The sequence below is a fragment of the Peromyscus maniculatus genome, chromosome 4 (genome assembly GCF_049852395.1).
Source record: "Peromyscus maniculatus bairdii isolate BWxNUB_F1_BW_parent chromosome 4, HU_Pman_BW_mat_3.1, whole genome shotgun sequence".
NCBI classification, from domain to species: domain Eukaryota; kingdom Metazoa; phylum Chordata; class Mammalia; order Rodentia; family Cricetidae; genus Peromyscus; species Peromyscus maniculatus.
In genome coordinates, this window is record NC_134855.1 from 11,272,262 (window position 1) to 11,287,290 (window position 15,029).

General features: G+C 49.0%; 1 protein-coding gene across 1 annotated transcript in view; it reads left to right on the forward strand.

Annotated features, from left to right (window-relative positions):
- Window positions 1-6,350: 6,350 nt before the first annotated feature.
- Window positions 6,351-15,029, forward strand: part of Cfap77 (cilia and flagella associated protein 77) — a 128,602-nt gene continuing 119,923 nt past the window's right edge. Inside the window, exon 1 of the mRNA XM_006983369.4 lies at window positions 6,351-6,802. Coding sequence (XP_006983431.1) covers window positions 6,608-6,802 — 195 coding nt within the window. The 5' untranslated portion in view covers window positions 6,351-6,607. The remainder of the gene's footprint in view (window positions 6,803-15,029) is intronic.

A 15,029-nucleotide genomic window follows, 5' to 3' on the forward strand; every position in this document is an offset into this window, starting at 1 on the left:
GAAGCAGAGGCAGATGAGTTCGAAGCAAGCCTGATCTACATTGCGCGTTTGAGACCAGATTACACAGTGAGATCATGTCTCAAAAAGCAAAACAAGCCGGGCGGTGGTGGCGCACGCCTTTAATCCCAGCACTCGGGAGACAGACCCAGGCGAATCTCTGTGAGTTCGAGGCCAGCCTGCTGGGCTGCCAAGTGAGTTCCAGGAAAGGCGCAAAGCTACACAGAGAAACCCTGTCTCGAAAAACCAAAAAAAAAAAAAAAAAAAAAAAAAAAAGCAAAACAAAACCCAAAAAACTTAGCTTATAGGAAAAAGCAAATTGTGTGTGGGGGTGGGAGTGGGGGTGGGCAAAAAGTTTAGACACAAGAAAGTAGCAGTATTCTCATTCTCAGAGACAGCCTTTTACACATTTCACAAAGACCGTAGAACAAGTCCAAAACAGACTAAGCTGCCTTCCCCTGCCCCCCATATACACAAAGACTAATTCCCAGATGTTGTTTATTGCTAAATCAAGGGCAGACTGTTTACATCAAGATACAGTCCTTGCAGTAGCTCCCTTTCTCTGTATGTGCCCTGACCGCTCAAGTTTCAGCCAATTGTTTACTGTCTGGTAAACCAACTTAGAGCTACATGGGAGGATCAATGTGACATTACCAGCCTAAGTGAAACTATGTGACTTACCTTGTGTTTTGAGAATGGGTAGGGCCCTGAAAATGTAATTGTCCCGAGTTTGGCAGTTTGGAGAAAATGGCTGTGTAGAGCTGTGTGAGAGCTTGTGGCTGCCTTCCTGATGAGCTACTCCTGGCCTGGGCTCCCGAGAGTAGCACCTAGTCCTAATCCATCCTTTGTTTAACTGATATCTTTGTTTCTATAGTCATCCTAGTGAATCTTGTCTCAGAGTCTCCTAAGGATACAAAGGCCCATACAAAACTTGGTTCAGGAAACCCAGCAAACTGTGATACCTGATAAATTGAGGAATTTGCACTTGGCATTGTAGTTTTGGGAGCTCCTTTCAGGTTGATTTGAGCATATGGAGATCAACTGGCTAAACTGTAAATATTGAGAAAAATAAAAATGCCCTGGGCTAAGGGAAAGGGGCCAGTCCTTAGACCCTTCAGTCCTTAGAGCCTGGATCCCCCTGCAGCCTCGAAGGCTAAATCCATTCTTAAGGTGCCTCTGAGTCTTCTTTCCACAGATCCGTGTGAACCCACAAGAACTGCTGCAGAATGTGAGTGAAGTGTGTGCCTGTGTGTGCTGGGTGAGAGATGAAGAAGCATGAGAGAAGTGTGAGGAAGTGAATGGGTGAAAGAATGAGTGAGTAAAGTGTGATAGACAGAGTAAAACTTGTTCCTAATTACCCTTAGATAAAAAAGTTTCCTACCCTTGCTACTCTGAGGCATTCCTTTCATTACCCTGAGTAGATTGTGGGAGCTGGTCTCTCCCAGCCCACGATAAACACATATGCAGGCAAAACACTCACACACATAAATAAAGTTTTAAAAAGTTGTTATAAATGAGCTGTGGACATGCTAAGCATCATCACAAATGCCTTTAATTCCAACAATCAGGCGCCAGAGGCAACTGGATCTCTTTGAGTTCCAGGTCAGCCAGGGCTACATAGTGGTACCCTCTATTAGTCAGGGTTCTCTAGAGTCACAGAACTTATGGAAAGAATCTCTCTCAGGGTTGAAGAGATGGCTCAGCGATTAAGAGCACCAGCAGCTCTTCCAGAGGACCTGGGTTCAATTCTCAGCACCCACAAGGCAGTTAACAACTGTCTGTGACTCCAAGAGCTGACACCCTCACACAGAAACATGCAGGCAAAACCACCAATACACATAAAATAAATAAATTAAAAGAATCTCTCTTTCTTTTGGTAAAAAAAAAAAATTATTATGACTTATAGGCTGCAGTCCAACAATGACTAGTTGTGAATGGAAAGTCCAAGAATCTAGTAGTTGCTTAGCCCCACAAGGATGGATGTCTCAGCTGGTCTCCTGTATATGCTGGAATCCTGAAGAGGTGGGTTCTAATGCCAGCGAAGGATGGATGTGCTAGCAAGGCGAGGACAAGCAGGTGAAGAGCGAACCCTTCTTTCTCCCATTGCCCTTACGTAGGCTTCCAGGAGAAGGTGTGGCCCAGATTAAAGGTGTGTCTTCCAGCCTCAAGATCCCAATCACAAATGTGCCCTCCACTTCTGGATTGTAGTTCATTCCAGACATAGTCAAGTTGACAACCAAGAATAGCCACCACACCCTCTCATTATCTGTAGACCTTATAAGGACGTGGTCATGTGTGAAAGTGCCCTTGACAGTTAATGGTTGTTGGGGGGGGGGGGCTATGCCTTACTGTACAGCCATGGACAACGGCTCTTAATCAGTCCTCACCTGTGCTCAGGCAAGCAACCCTAATTAAATTCAGTGGGGCACAAAATAAGACATGAGAGCAGAAGAGGGTTTTGTTGGCAAGGAGAGAGGGTTCAGCAGATGGAGAGAAGGCCAGGAGGATAATATGATCAAAGTGTATGTATGTTTGTATGTATGAAATGTGAAATAAGTTTTTTTTTTTTTTTTTTTTTTTTTTTTGGTTTTTCGAGACAGGGTTTCTCTGTGTAGCTTTGCGCCTTCCCTGGAACTCACTTGGTAGCCCAGGCTGGCCTCGAACTCACAGAGATCCGCCTGGGTCTGTCTCCCGAGTGCTGGGATTAAAGGCGTGCGCCACCACCGCCCGGCCCGTGAAATAAGTTTTTAAAAATATCCCCAAAAGAAAATGCCCTTGATACAGGATGAGGTCTTTAGGATCTACAGTGATTTGAATGAGACTAGCCACATCTATTTGAACACTTGGTTTCCAGTTGGTGGCACTCTTTGGGGGTTCTAGGAGGTGTGGCCTTAGTGGAAGAAGTTGGTAGTTGGTCTCTGGGGTTTCAAAGCCTCCTGCCATTCCCAGTGCTCTCTCTTCTCTCTCTCTCTCTCTCTCTCTCTCTCTCTCTCTCTCTCTCTCTCTCTCTCCTTCCTTCCCCCCACCTCTCCTGCATGACTGGGGTTCAGGATGTGAGGTCTCAGCAGCTTCTACCAACCACCATGCCTGCCTGCCACAATGGACCATTATCCCTTTAGAACCATAAGCACAAATAAACTCTTCCTTCTATAAGTCGCTCCTTGTCATGGTGTTTTATCACATCAGCAGAACAGGAACTAATATATAATATATTATTGTTTGAGGTAGTTTCCAGCAACTCAGCAGTGTGTGTGTGTGTGCACTTGTGTGTTCATGTGCATGTATGTGAGCCTACTCAAATGCATGGCAATGTGACAGAGAAAGAATTGTGGATCCAGGTGAGGTCCTCAGGTTTTTATTGAACTCATTGTATTTCATTAAAAATATATGGGTATGAGTGTTTTTCTTCATATGTGTTTGTATGCCATGTATGTGCCTGGTACCTGAGGAGGCTGGAAAATGGCGTCAGATCCCTTGGAACTGGAGTTACTGACTGTTTTGAGCCACTAAGTGAGTACTTGGAATCTAATCCAGGTCCTCGGCAAGAACAGCAGGTCCTCCTGACTGCTAAGCTATTTTTCCAACCCCCCCCCCCAATTTTTAACTTTGCAGCAGGCTTGCATTCTTTTTAAATAATAAATTTCAGTTTGGGGCCTGAAGAGATGGCTCAGTGGTCCTGGCTCATTCAGAGGACCTAGGGTCAAGTGGCCCCGGATAGCCTGGGCCATTTTTATGTATACAGTTTCAATAGTTTTTTGTTCGTTTGTTTGTTTTGTTTTGTTTTTTAAGGGTTTCTCTCTGTAGCTTTGGAGCCTGTCCTGGAACTCTGTAGCCCAGGCTGGCCTTGAACTCACAGAGATCTGCCTGCCTCTGCCTCCCGAGTGCTAGGATTAAAGGCATGTGCCACCACTGCCGGGCCAGTTTCAATAGTTTTTATGAACAGTTTTACAATCCCATTTGTTTCCTTATGTTTCTTTTTTCTTTTTTTTTTTTCAAGAGCTTTTTTTTTTTTTTTTTTTTTTAAGATTTATTTATTTATTATCTATACAGTATTCTGTCTGCATGTATCCCTGCAGGCCAGAAGAGGGCACCAGATCTCATTATAGATGGCTGTGAGCCACCATGTGGTTGCTGGGAATTGAACTCAGGACCTTTGGAAGAGCAGACAGTGCTCTTAACCGCTGAGCCATCTCTCCAGCCCCTGTTTCCTTATGTTTCTAATAAGGGTTATAATAATTACCAGTTTGTTTCTTTACCTCTTGCCCCTTCCATCCTCCAACTTTCCCACTGGTAACCACTACCTACGTGATTCACAGCTAATGTTAGAAGCATGAGCAATGTTGCAAGCCACAGGGAACTTTTCTAACTAGGCACAGCTACGGGTAGGACAGTGTGCCCAGCTGGCAGCATTTGCGGTTACAACATCATGCAGAGTGAGAGACAGTTTTGTCTCTAGTGGTCAGTATTTACATGTGGTAAGGTCTGAGTTCTTACAATCAACTCACCAGCTGAAGCTGCATCCATTCATTCTACGTTCTGTACTAGTCTATCTCTTCCAGGCGTTCTCATTGATCCTATAGGCAACACAACTTGAAAACTTACTCTTAATAGTTGGCACTGCTTATCCCTTGTTCTCATGTTCCCTCCTCCTAACTTCCTACAGTATTGGCACAGCTATTAGAAATGACGGCATTATGGGTTTCTATGACTCTGCTTCATTCCCTGTTCCTAGACTGTACCCTTTAACTCCTGATATCATCGGTTCATTAGCATTTCCTCTAGACTCCTGTGGTTAAAATTATTCTCTCCAGAACAGTTATACAAATTTATAATATTATCATGAATTACTGTGACTCTTTCAGGGTAGTCACAGGGTGCATTGGAAAGGCAACATCCTGTTCTTAAGAAGCCTGAATTCATGGTCATACTTGAAACATCAAAGACTTTAGGGGATGAATCAGGGCCACTGTATATATTTTTAACAACATCACCCAGAGGAGCGTCATCGGGGGAAGCATTCCTTTTGTAATGGCTATTTTATCTGTAGCTCTGAGAAAGTGAAGTTAGAGGCAGCCAGTGATGTGACTTTTATAAAGAAAGCCAGGAGATCAGGGGGCACATATGCTCCTGGGGTCATGCCTAGAATTATGGAGAGAGCTATCCATCGGCCTTGCCAAAATGGGTCAGGTTCTCCAGAGCCTTGCCACAGGAGAATTTGTTTGTGCCCCTGAAGAAGTCACATGGCTCCTGGCACAAGACCTGACACCCTCACACACACATGCTGGCAAAACCACCAGTGCACATAAAATAAATAAAATTAAAAAACTCACCCCCCCTTTAAATTTTTTTGAGGTTGTAGGGTTGGTAGGCATTTAAGAATAGTCTCAGATGCCATTTCCAGATGGTCTTTTTATGCTTTGCATCTATTTATTTATTTATTTGGTTTTGGTGTGTGTGTGTGTGTGTGTGTGTGTGTGTGTGTGTGTGTGTAAACACATGCGCCACAGCATTTGTGGGGAAGTCAGAGGACAACTTGGAGGCATGCCCTTCCACCATATGGGTCCTGAGAATCAAACTAGTTGTGTTAGGCTTGGCTGGCCCCATTTTCAGATTTTTTTAAAAAGATTTATTTATTTATGTGTGTGAGTGTTCTGTCTTCCTGTACATCTTCATGACAGAAGAGGGCACCAGATCCCATTGTAAATGGTTCTGAGCCACCACGTGGTTGCTGGGAATTGAACTCAGGACCTCTGGAAGAGCAACCAGTGCTCTCAATCACTGAACCATCTCTCCAGCCTGGTGTTTTCAGATGTTCTTACTCAGTGAATCAAACCTGAATTTTTCATCTTCCCCCAATTTGGCTGTAGAGTTGGACACTATTGGTCTAATTCAGAGATTCCCCCCCCCCTTCTTTCCACCCACTTCACAAAGATGGGGGAAGAAGAATCCAACAGAGAAACTGGCTTGGGACCAACCGGTGGGTTGACCTCAAGCCTAAGATGCTTATTTCTATTGCAACATCATCACGTTAGTGCAATATCTGTGTGTGTGTGTGTGTGTGTGTGTGTGTGTGTGTGTGTGTGTGTGTGTGTGTGTAAGTTGGGAGCAAGCTTGGGAGGGAACTGTGAGTAGAGGTGGATGGGTAGAAAGAACGGAAACCAAGAATAAATGGCTCTCTAGAACTTCTTCGCTTTTAACACAACTTAGATTTGATTCTTGGGTTTTCCTATGTCGACTGGAGAAAATTCTAAAAGGTCTCTGTGGGTTGCCGAGAATTTCAAAAAAGGAAACTGGAAGCTCCTGAGCCGTTGGCGTCCCGTCGCCAAGGAGACGGGCCATTCCATTTCTTCGCAAGGGGTAGTCGAAATACTCTTCCCTCTCTCAGTCTGCAGCAAGGTGCCCAAATCACTCCAAAGAACTGACAAGGTTTAGGTTCTCGGCGGGGGCTCCGCAGGTGGGCGTGCTCCACTTCGGAGCTTGCCTGGCCTCTGCGGGGTGCACCCCAGGTCCGTGTGGTGCAGCCCGGAGCGACACGCATGGGACGAGGGTTCCCAGACAGGGCAGAACTCTGTGGGCTTGCATCCAGGGTCTGATCTCGAAGGTCCCCAGGATGCCTGGTCCGGGGAAGCCCCGGAAAGACCTTACGCGATGGAAGAAGAAGAAGCAGCCTGTGCGCCGCACGGTCAGTCAGATCTGCCCGCCGCCCCGACGGCCGCTGACGGTGGCCGATATCCGCCCGGGCATGGAGAACGAGAGGTTGGGGGTCGTGCGTGACTCCATGTTTCAGAACCCGCTCATCGTCAAGGTGAGCGCTCGGGCGCGCTTGTCCTCTTCCCGGCCACCGAAGCTGCCTATGGGTTCCAGTTGCTGAGCCCTTTGGCCTCAGGGCCCGGGGTCCAGGCTCAGTGTCGGAAACCAGCTCTAGGTGGGACAGTCCTGGACAGTCGGCAGTCGCGGCCAGTCCCTAAGCATATGTCCTTAAGTGGCACGCATTAGCGGAAGAGACTGGGAAAGACTACGGATAGGGCAATCCCTTCGGGGCTCGATGAACCCATGAGGTGACAGACAGGTCGCAGGCACCCTTTCATGCCCTCGCCACCCCAAGATCCACTTTTCCCAGCACCTCTGGTCTACTGTGCAGCAGGTGCTCCGGGGCTCTTGTGGAAACCCTAAATGGGTGGGAGGTGCAAATACTCTCTATGAGGCCTGGCTTGCACTCACGTGCGAGCAGCGTTTGTAGCTAGATCACCTTCCCTTTCAGTGCCGGCCCTTTATACTTTAGTCTGTTTTCCCGCCTGGCTGAAAACTCTACGTGGGCGTGGCTCTGCTCCTAAGTGCGCGGGGAGACAGGAAAAGTCGAGTTGAAGTTTAATAGTTGTCAAGGTAGTCATGGAGCGAATTTACCTTGCGCCACTAGAGGGCAGTGTGCTTCTAAGAATGCAAGAATGCTTTCAGTTTCCAAGATTCGGGGTGTGGAGGGTGATGGGCGCGCTGATGGTATCCATGGATTAAAGGCGTGCGCCATTGCCGCCTGGCTCCTTTTCTTTCTTCTTCCTTTCTCTCTTCTTTCCCTCCCTCCCCCCAACTCCCTCTTTCCTTTCCTTCTTCGAGACCGGAACCTGGGTTTTCTTGACTGTGCTAGAGGTGGCTGCATTTTTTGACTCCTGGGAAAACATTAACCCTCCTGGACCTTTCTGGGCTAATTAATGTTCCCAGGAGGACAGAAGTTAGGTACTGTATGGGTGCAGCGGCATCCTTAGCTCTGGCTCCTCTGAGATATCTCCACAGTGGGACAGATCCTTCGCTTACTTCTTGGAGAGCTGATCTCAGTAGGCGGGTGGGACAGACAGCTGGGATTCACTGTCCTAGGCCAAGGACAGAGTCAAGTACCACCTATCAGTGGCTGCTCTGATGGTCTGACTTTGCTTTAATCAGGTGTCACTAGTGTGCAGCTCCTTCCCACTTAAATATGAGATGAAGGGCATTATAGAGTCACTTCCACAGTGAATTCTTGTGTAATGTTCACTCCAAGAGACACATTATAATGTATATCTGCATACGCATGCATTATACATGTATATATGTATAGCAAACATGTTATATATAGCACACTGTATGTTTAGCATTTGTACATAGGTGTGTAAACTACAATTACATGCATGTAAATATGATACATGAAACACTCCTCTCCTCCCCTTCCCCGCACCCCCGCTATGACAGCATTTGGCCTGTAGGTGTCACCAGCTTAACAGCCTTCAGGATGAATTCCATCCTTGTTTCTGGAGATGGGGTTCAGGAATGATCATGTTTTAAAAAGTATTGGTGATGATTGATCCAGCAACGGGGTGCTGTTTTCAGGCTGTCCTGGTCCCTGGTCACCATCTGCAGGGGCCATGTCCTGGTGCGCGTTGGTGACAGAGCCTAGGATGCTCTCATACACGTGACAGCAGGGGGCAGGCTTTCCCTCCAACTCTGCCCTTGGTTTGAGAGGCACTGGTGGCGGTTAGGATGACGATGTCCACATTCAGCATTTACCCACTCCTGTAAGATTTTCCGTCAGAACCCAGCCTGCATAAAAGTTGGCAGAGAGAGAACGTGAAAGGAAGCTGGGCCACTCCTGGTTGCAAAAGCTCCCTATAAACCATCATGGGGAAATGTCTGCAAGGCTTTTGACTTGAGGCTCTGCCAGAGCCGGCTTAAAAGCCACACCACTGAGTCCCAGCCCAGTTTTCTCTACATAAAGAATATCTAAATCCTGAAACATTGGGATCTGGGGTTTTAAAGAAAATGGAAATATTAAAAGTAGCTAGGTTTCCAGAACATTAAAAAAAATACAGTTCTATCATTTCTACTGGACTTGACTTGTAGGTCCTTTATGGGGGATTGCCAGTTTTGCTGGCCCCAGTGTCGGGGTGAATGCCTCCTCATTGTGCAAGTGTGCTTGGCTCCGGTGTCTTTGGGATTATGGGAACAGAGTTGTATTTTAGCTTTGTCTCTCCCTGAGCCTGAAGAAGTGCATCTGTATAGGAGGAATACAGCACCCTGGCAACATTTATTTCACCACACAGGGAGGCTGTCACTCACATTGTTTCCCCTCACGGATAGGTTCAGCATTTTTGTTTGTTTGTTTCTTTTCTTCTTCTTCCCCCCCCCCCACTTCAAATGCAGCTGAACAAATACAACCCTGGTATTTCCCACCCATGGTATTTACCAGAACATATATGCATCAGTTATTCGAAAACATGCCTTCATGATGCCGCAGCAACCAGAGGAAACAGGAAAAACCTCATATTTGCAAGCAGGTGTTTTTATCTACAAACACTCACCAACTGGTCACCTCGCTGAAACCCAAGCAAACTGCTTGTTTAGTGGCTGTTAATGGAGTCAGAATGGTGTTTCATGCAACCACAAAAATAATGTAAATAGTTTCCATTGGCAAGGGCTTCTCCATTGTCGCGTGATGTGAAGCCAGCCAGCTTTCCTTTCAATGTGACTCTGTGGGAAGCATAAAATTAAATTGAGAAAGAACCTGGCTTCGCCCGGCTTGATTCTCCTTTCCCTAGAATCCGGAGACTGAACACAGAACCCTGCCACAGTAGCCTTCCAGGCTCCCTCATAAAACCTGTCAGGGTGTACCCTTCCCAACACAGCGACTTGGCTGATATCCTGTCAATACAATTATGGGGAGAGACTGCGCGGTTTGCTCCACTGACAGCTTTGAGTCTTCTGTCGCCCCGGAGAGGCAGGTTGCTGTACAGAGGTGGGATTGATTGAATCCAGCACCCTCAGAAAGTACAAGTGATCAGGGCACCTGATTTTTTTCATAATTTATTACTGACTTTGTTTTTTTTTTCCTGTGGGGGTTTATGTCACAAATAAGAAGAGCGCACATTTGTAAAATAAAGTAATAGAATCAAGCATTTGAGGCTGAAAGGAAATTCGCTGGCATCAAATGTGTCTCCTTTTGGGAGGCTTAGGGAGGCCTCCAGCCAGGGGAAGATGCTCACCCTGGGATGCTACTGTGTGACCTGGAAGTGGGAGGAGGCTCCAGGCCCCTGAATTACAACCTCATGCTGTTTTGGCCACAAGCCATGACTAATTAATCAAGGGCAATCCAGGTGTGCCACATCCTGTATAACAGGCAGTGGGAAGTGGTCACAAGTGGGTCTGACCCAGCCTCATTCACTCAGTGTCCCTGCAAAAGTGAGCGATACAGGACTTCTTAAATGTGTATTTGGTGCTGAGGGCCATCCTAAGCTGGAGTGGGGGGCATAAAAACAAGTTCAGAACTCAGCCTCTGCCCACAGGGACTTGGCCATTTAGGGTTTACCTGGAAAAATGAGACACATGGGCACACACAGAATCATATGTACAGGCCTATAGGCACACACAGATACAAACATGGACATACACACACAGACACAAAACACAGGCACACATACAAAATAAGTAAGGCAGTGTCACGGGTTACCTCCTCTTGAGATTTCCAGTGAGCTACAAGCCCAGGGCATTCAGTTTGGGGGAGAGGGCGCCCTAAGTAGGTCCATGTCAGGGGTGAGGAGACTGGAAAAGCCAGGCCTCTGTAGGAGGTGATTCCACTCTTCCTCAGATTTCAAGCCTTAGGGGCTGTTCACGCCAACTCAAGTTCTAGTTCATAAGGCTCAGTGCTGCGCTGAGTTGTTATCATTACCAGCACAAGGAAGTGTTTATCCAGAGCAAGTGTGTGCAGATTGGATGCTCTACAAAGCCAGACAAGCACACCATGCCCACTAATAGCCTAACGTCTCTAATAAATATTAATGCTGGCCAACAGAAACACGGAGACAGAGATGGGCATTAGGAAGGCAGCCTGTCCAGAGCCCAGTTGCACAACGATACCAATGTTTTCATTACATGGTGGGAAAATATTGTGTGTGGTTTGTCTGCTGAAGAGGATATGGCTGTGATCGCTCAGGGCCTTTACATTCAATTACAGTGTAATAGGGGGAAATGAAATGTTAGTGAGGAATTAAGAACCATCCTGTGGCACAGTCTGGGCTGGATGCGCCGCTGTGGGTTTATCCATCCTTGTTCTCTCAGCTCCTTCCTCCCCCTCTCCTCATCCCTTCTCCCTCCTCTCTTCCTCCCCCTCCCCTCCTCTCCCTCTTTCTCCTCCTCCCTCTCCCTTCTCCTCTCCCTCTTCCTCATTCTTGTGTGTGTGCCTGTGTGCACGTTTGTTTGTGTATGTGTGCAGAGGTCAGAGGTCAACATCAGGTGGTATTTTTCAGAAGCCATCTACCTTGTTTTTTGAGACAGGATCTCACTAACCTGGAACTCATCAAGAAGGCTGGCTGGCCATGGAGCCCCAGGGCCCCACCCATCTCTACCTCCCGAGAGCTGGGATTACAAGCGAGAGCCACCCTGTCCAGCATTTCCTTTTTTAATGGCTGTCCCCTTTCTTCCTTTAATCAAAGCCTCCATCTGGTTGATGCTCAGCTCATCCTTCAGGGGCAGCAGATGAAGTGGTGAACAAATCCCACTGCCCAGGTCTGTGGCCATTGTGGAGAGAAGAGCTGCCCCCTCCACTGGCTCCTCACTGCAGTCCCCAGGGCAGCTGCCCCCTCCCTTCACTGGCTCCTGACTGCAGTCCCCAGGGCAGCTGCCCCCCCTCCACTGGCTCCTCACTGCAGTCCCCAGGGCAGCTGCCTCCTCTCCACTGGCTCCTCACTGCAGTCCCCAGGGCAGCTGCCCCCCCTCCACTGGCTCCTCACTGCAGTCCCCAGGGCAGCTGCCCCCCCTCCACTGGCTCCTCACTGCAGTCCCCAGGGCAGCTGCCTCCCCTCCACTGGCTCCTCACTGCAGTCCCCAGGGCAGCTGCCCCCCCTCCACTGGCTCCTCACTGCAGTCCCCAGGGCAGCTGCCCCCTCCCTTCACTGGCTCCTCACTTCAGTCCCCAGGGCAGCTGCCCCCTCCCTCCACTGGCTCCTCACTGCAGTCCCCAGGGCAGCTGCCCCCTCCCTTCACTGGCTCCTCACTGCAGTCCCCAGGGCAGCTGCCCCCCCTCCACTGGCTCCTCACTGCAGACCCCAGGGCAGCTGCCCCCCCTCCACTGGCTCCTCACTGCAGACCCCAGGGCAGCTGCCCCCCCTCCACTGGCTCCTCACTGCAGACCCCAGGGCAGCTGCCCCCCCTCCACTGGCTCCTCACTGTAGTTCCCAGGGCAGCTGCCCCCTCCCTTCACTGGCTCCTGACTGCAGTCCCCAGGGCAGCTGCCCCCTCCCTCCACTGGCTCCTCACTGCAGTCCCCAGGGCAGCTGCACCCCCCTCCACTGGCTCCTCACTGCAGTCCCCAGGGCAGCTGCGCACCCTTCCACTGGCTCCTCACTGCAGACCCCAGGGCAGCTGCCCCCCCTCCACTGGCTCCTCACTGCAGTCCCCAGGGCAGCTGCCCCCTCCCTCCACTGGCTCCTCACTGCAGTCCCCAGGGCAGCTGCCCCCTCCCTCCACTGGCTCCTCACTGCAGTCCCCAGGGCAGCTGCCCCCTCCCTTCACCGGCTCCTCACTGCAGTCCCCGGGACAGCTGCCCCCTCCCTCCACTGGCTCCTCACTGCAGTCCCCAGGGCAGCTGCCCTGGCCTAGCTGCATAGCCACCTTCCTCTTTTGTCTCTTAGCATGAGGGGGTCATGAAGGAAGACGAGACCTCAGAACTGGGGTTCTTCCTACTGAACCCAGCCACCCTCTAATCATGTGACCCTCAGAACACTGCTGGACCTTGAAGGGAAGGCTGTTCCTTCAGGAAGAACTCTGAGACCTCGGTGGTGAGTTAGAGGCCATTCCCTATACTTTTCAGAACATTCTGGACACAAGTGTTGATTTCTAGGTAAGTCAGGCTCTTTCGTCTTTTACTTATTTATGTGGTGCTCAGAGGGCACCTTTCAGAGGCATTTCCCTCTTTCCCCTGTGTGGGTTTCAGGGACAGGACTGGGGTCAACATGTCTGCACAGTAAGTTCTTTAACCAGCTGATTCATCTCTCTGGCTTCAAACTCTGTTTTCTATTGCAGTGACTTTCAAACCATTCTAGGGGATCCAGAAGCTTTGGAGATCTCATAAAGGATTGGGCCTATTTTTAAAAATGCATCTAGACTGGGGTATAGAGCTGTACCTAGTGTGTGTGAATCCCTACATGCCATCTCCACCCAGTATCACAAAATAATAGACATCAATCAATCACTTGAATCATCCTTGTTGTATTTTATTTTTAAAAATTTGTTTATTTTTTATGTGCTCTATCTGCTTGTGTGATGTTATGCCAGCAGAGGGCATCAGATCCCACTACAGATGTTTGTGAGGCACATGTGGTTGCTGGGAACTGAACTCAGGATCTCTGGAAGGGCAACCAATGCTCACACACCAGCCATCTCTCCAGTCCCGCATCTTATTTTAAAAACTTAAGGAAAAGACAAATATCATTAAGTGCATCCCGCATGGACCACTCACGTGGGCTCTCCAGTATTGGAGCTGTGTGTTGAGGTCTAGTTCTGGGCTGTTGACTTTGCCTTCCTGTTTGGGAGACTTGTAAATGTGTCTCACCCAGGGAAGACTGGGCCTTTCCCGATCTGAGACTTTCCATTTTTGCAGGCAACTGCCACAGAACTTTGTCCTAGCCCTTGAGACCGGGACGTGTTAAACCCAGCGATGGGCCTGCTAGACTGTCCCTCCTGTCTGGTGACCTTCAGGGTGGCTGGGCAGAACTCAAGGCAGCACAGCATCTTTAAAACTGTGCCGCCTCCGGCAGGCTTTAGATAACACAACTGTTCTGAGTCTCATTGCTGCAAACCAACCAATGCCGTGGAAACCAACCTTCCCAGCAGCTGCTGGCCACTGGTTACAGCTCAGCTTTACACGCAAATGCCCCCCCCCCCCCCCCCCCCGTTCCTCTTTCAAGTTCTTCCATCAGTGCGCGAATGAGTTCACAGTTCCAGCGTGGCTGGGCAGGCGTGAAACTGTAGCTCCCTTATAGAGAGAAAGGCTAGCAGTGTGATTCTGGAGGCAACAGGTCCCAGCCACTTGCTTGTTCTGCCACCCATGGGTGGGGGGTGTTATCTCTGAGACTCAGTTTCCTCTGTCAGTGAGGAGACCAGAGGTGGTACCTGGTCCTGGGAGAGTAAGGAGGATTCCATGGGATCACTAGGCTGTGGCTAGCCATGGCTTCCCCCAGAGGGCACTTTAAAAGCGAGTGCTCTGGTTTTCTGTGCTCCTCATGGCAAATACTTTTGTTCCTTAAGGCCACCCTTGTGTTTTCAGCTGTTGATGTCAGGTAAATGTTAAGGGCTGGAGAGCTGGCTCAGTGGTTAAGAGCCCTCACTGGGATCTCTCAGAGGACAGAGATTCAGTTCCCAGCACCCGTGTGGGGTGGCTTACAACCACCTGTAGCTCTAGCCCCAAGGGATCTGACTCCCTTTTCTGACCTCCTCAGGCATCTGCACACGCGGAGTGCACATAAGCTCACACAGGTACACACACATACTTTCTCTTTAAATCTAAAAATAGCGTTGAGTCTAAATACAGTGACCTTACACTGGGACATGTTTACCAAGTGTTGTACTTAGCTCAGTGTGGGCTGTAATTGAGCAAATCTGTCACTCAACCCAGACCTTCTTACCCAGCACCCTAGAGCTGACAGCGCACCCTGGTTAGGCCCGATGAAAACCACTGCTGGGACTTACCTCACCCATGTGTCCAGGCTGTAATGAAGACTGGTTTAAATGGGGTGCTACGTCATAGAAAATATGAAAACACTTGAATGACATTGATGGTTCTAAACTGAGGGGGGGGGGCAGTTTTACTCAGTGATACAGACTTCGGAGATCAATGGACTCTCAGGAATGTACTTTTAGAAGCATTAGTGACGCTGAGGAGGAGGTGCTCCTGGCCCCTCCTTAGTGGGCATGGGTCATGGACGCTGCTCAATTTGTCATAATGTGAAATCAGCCCCTCCCACCTGCAACAAGGAGTCAGTCTCCAAACGTCGGCAGTCTGGGGGCTGAGAGAC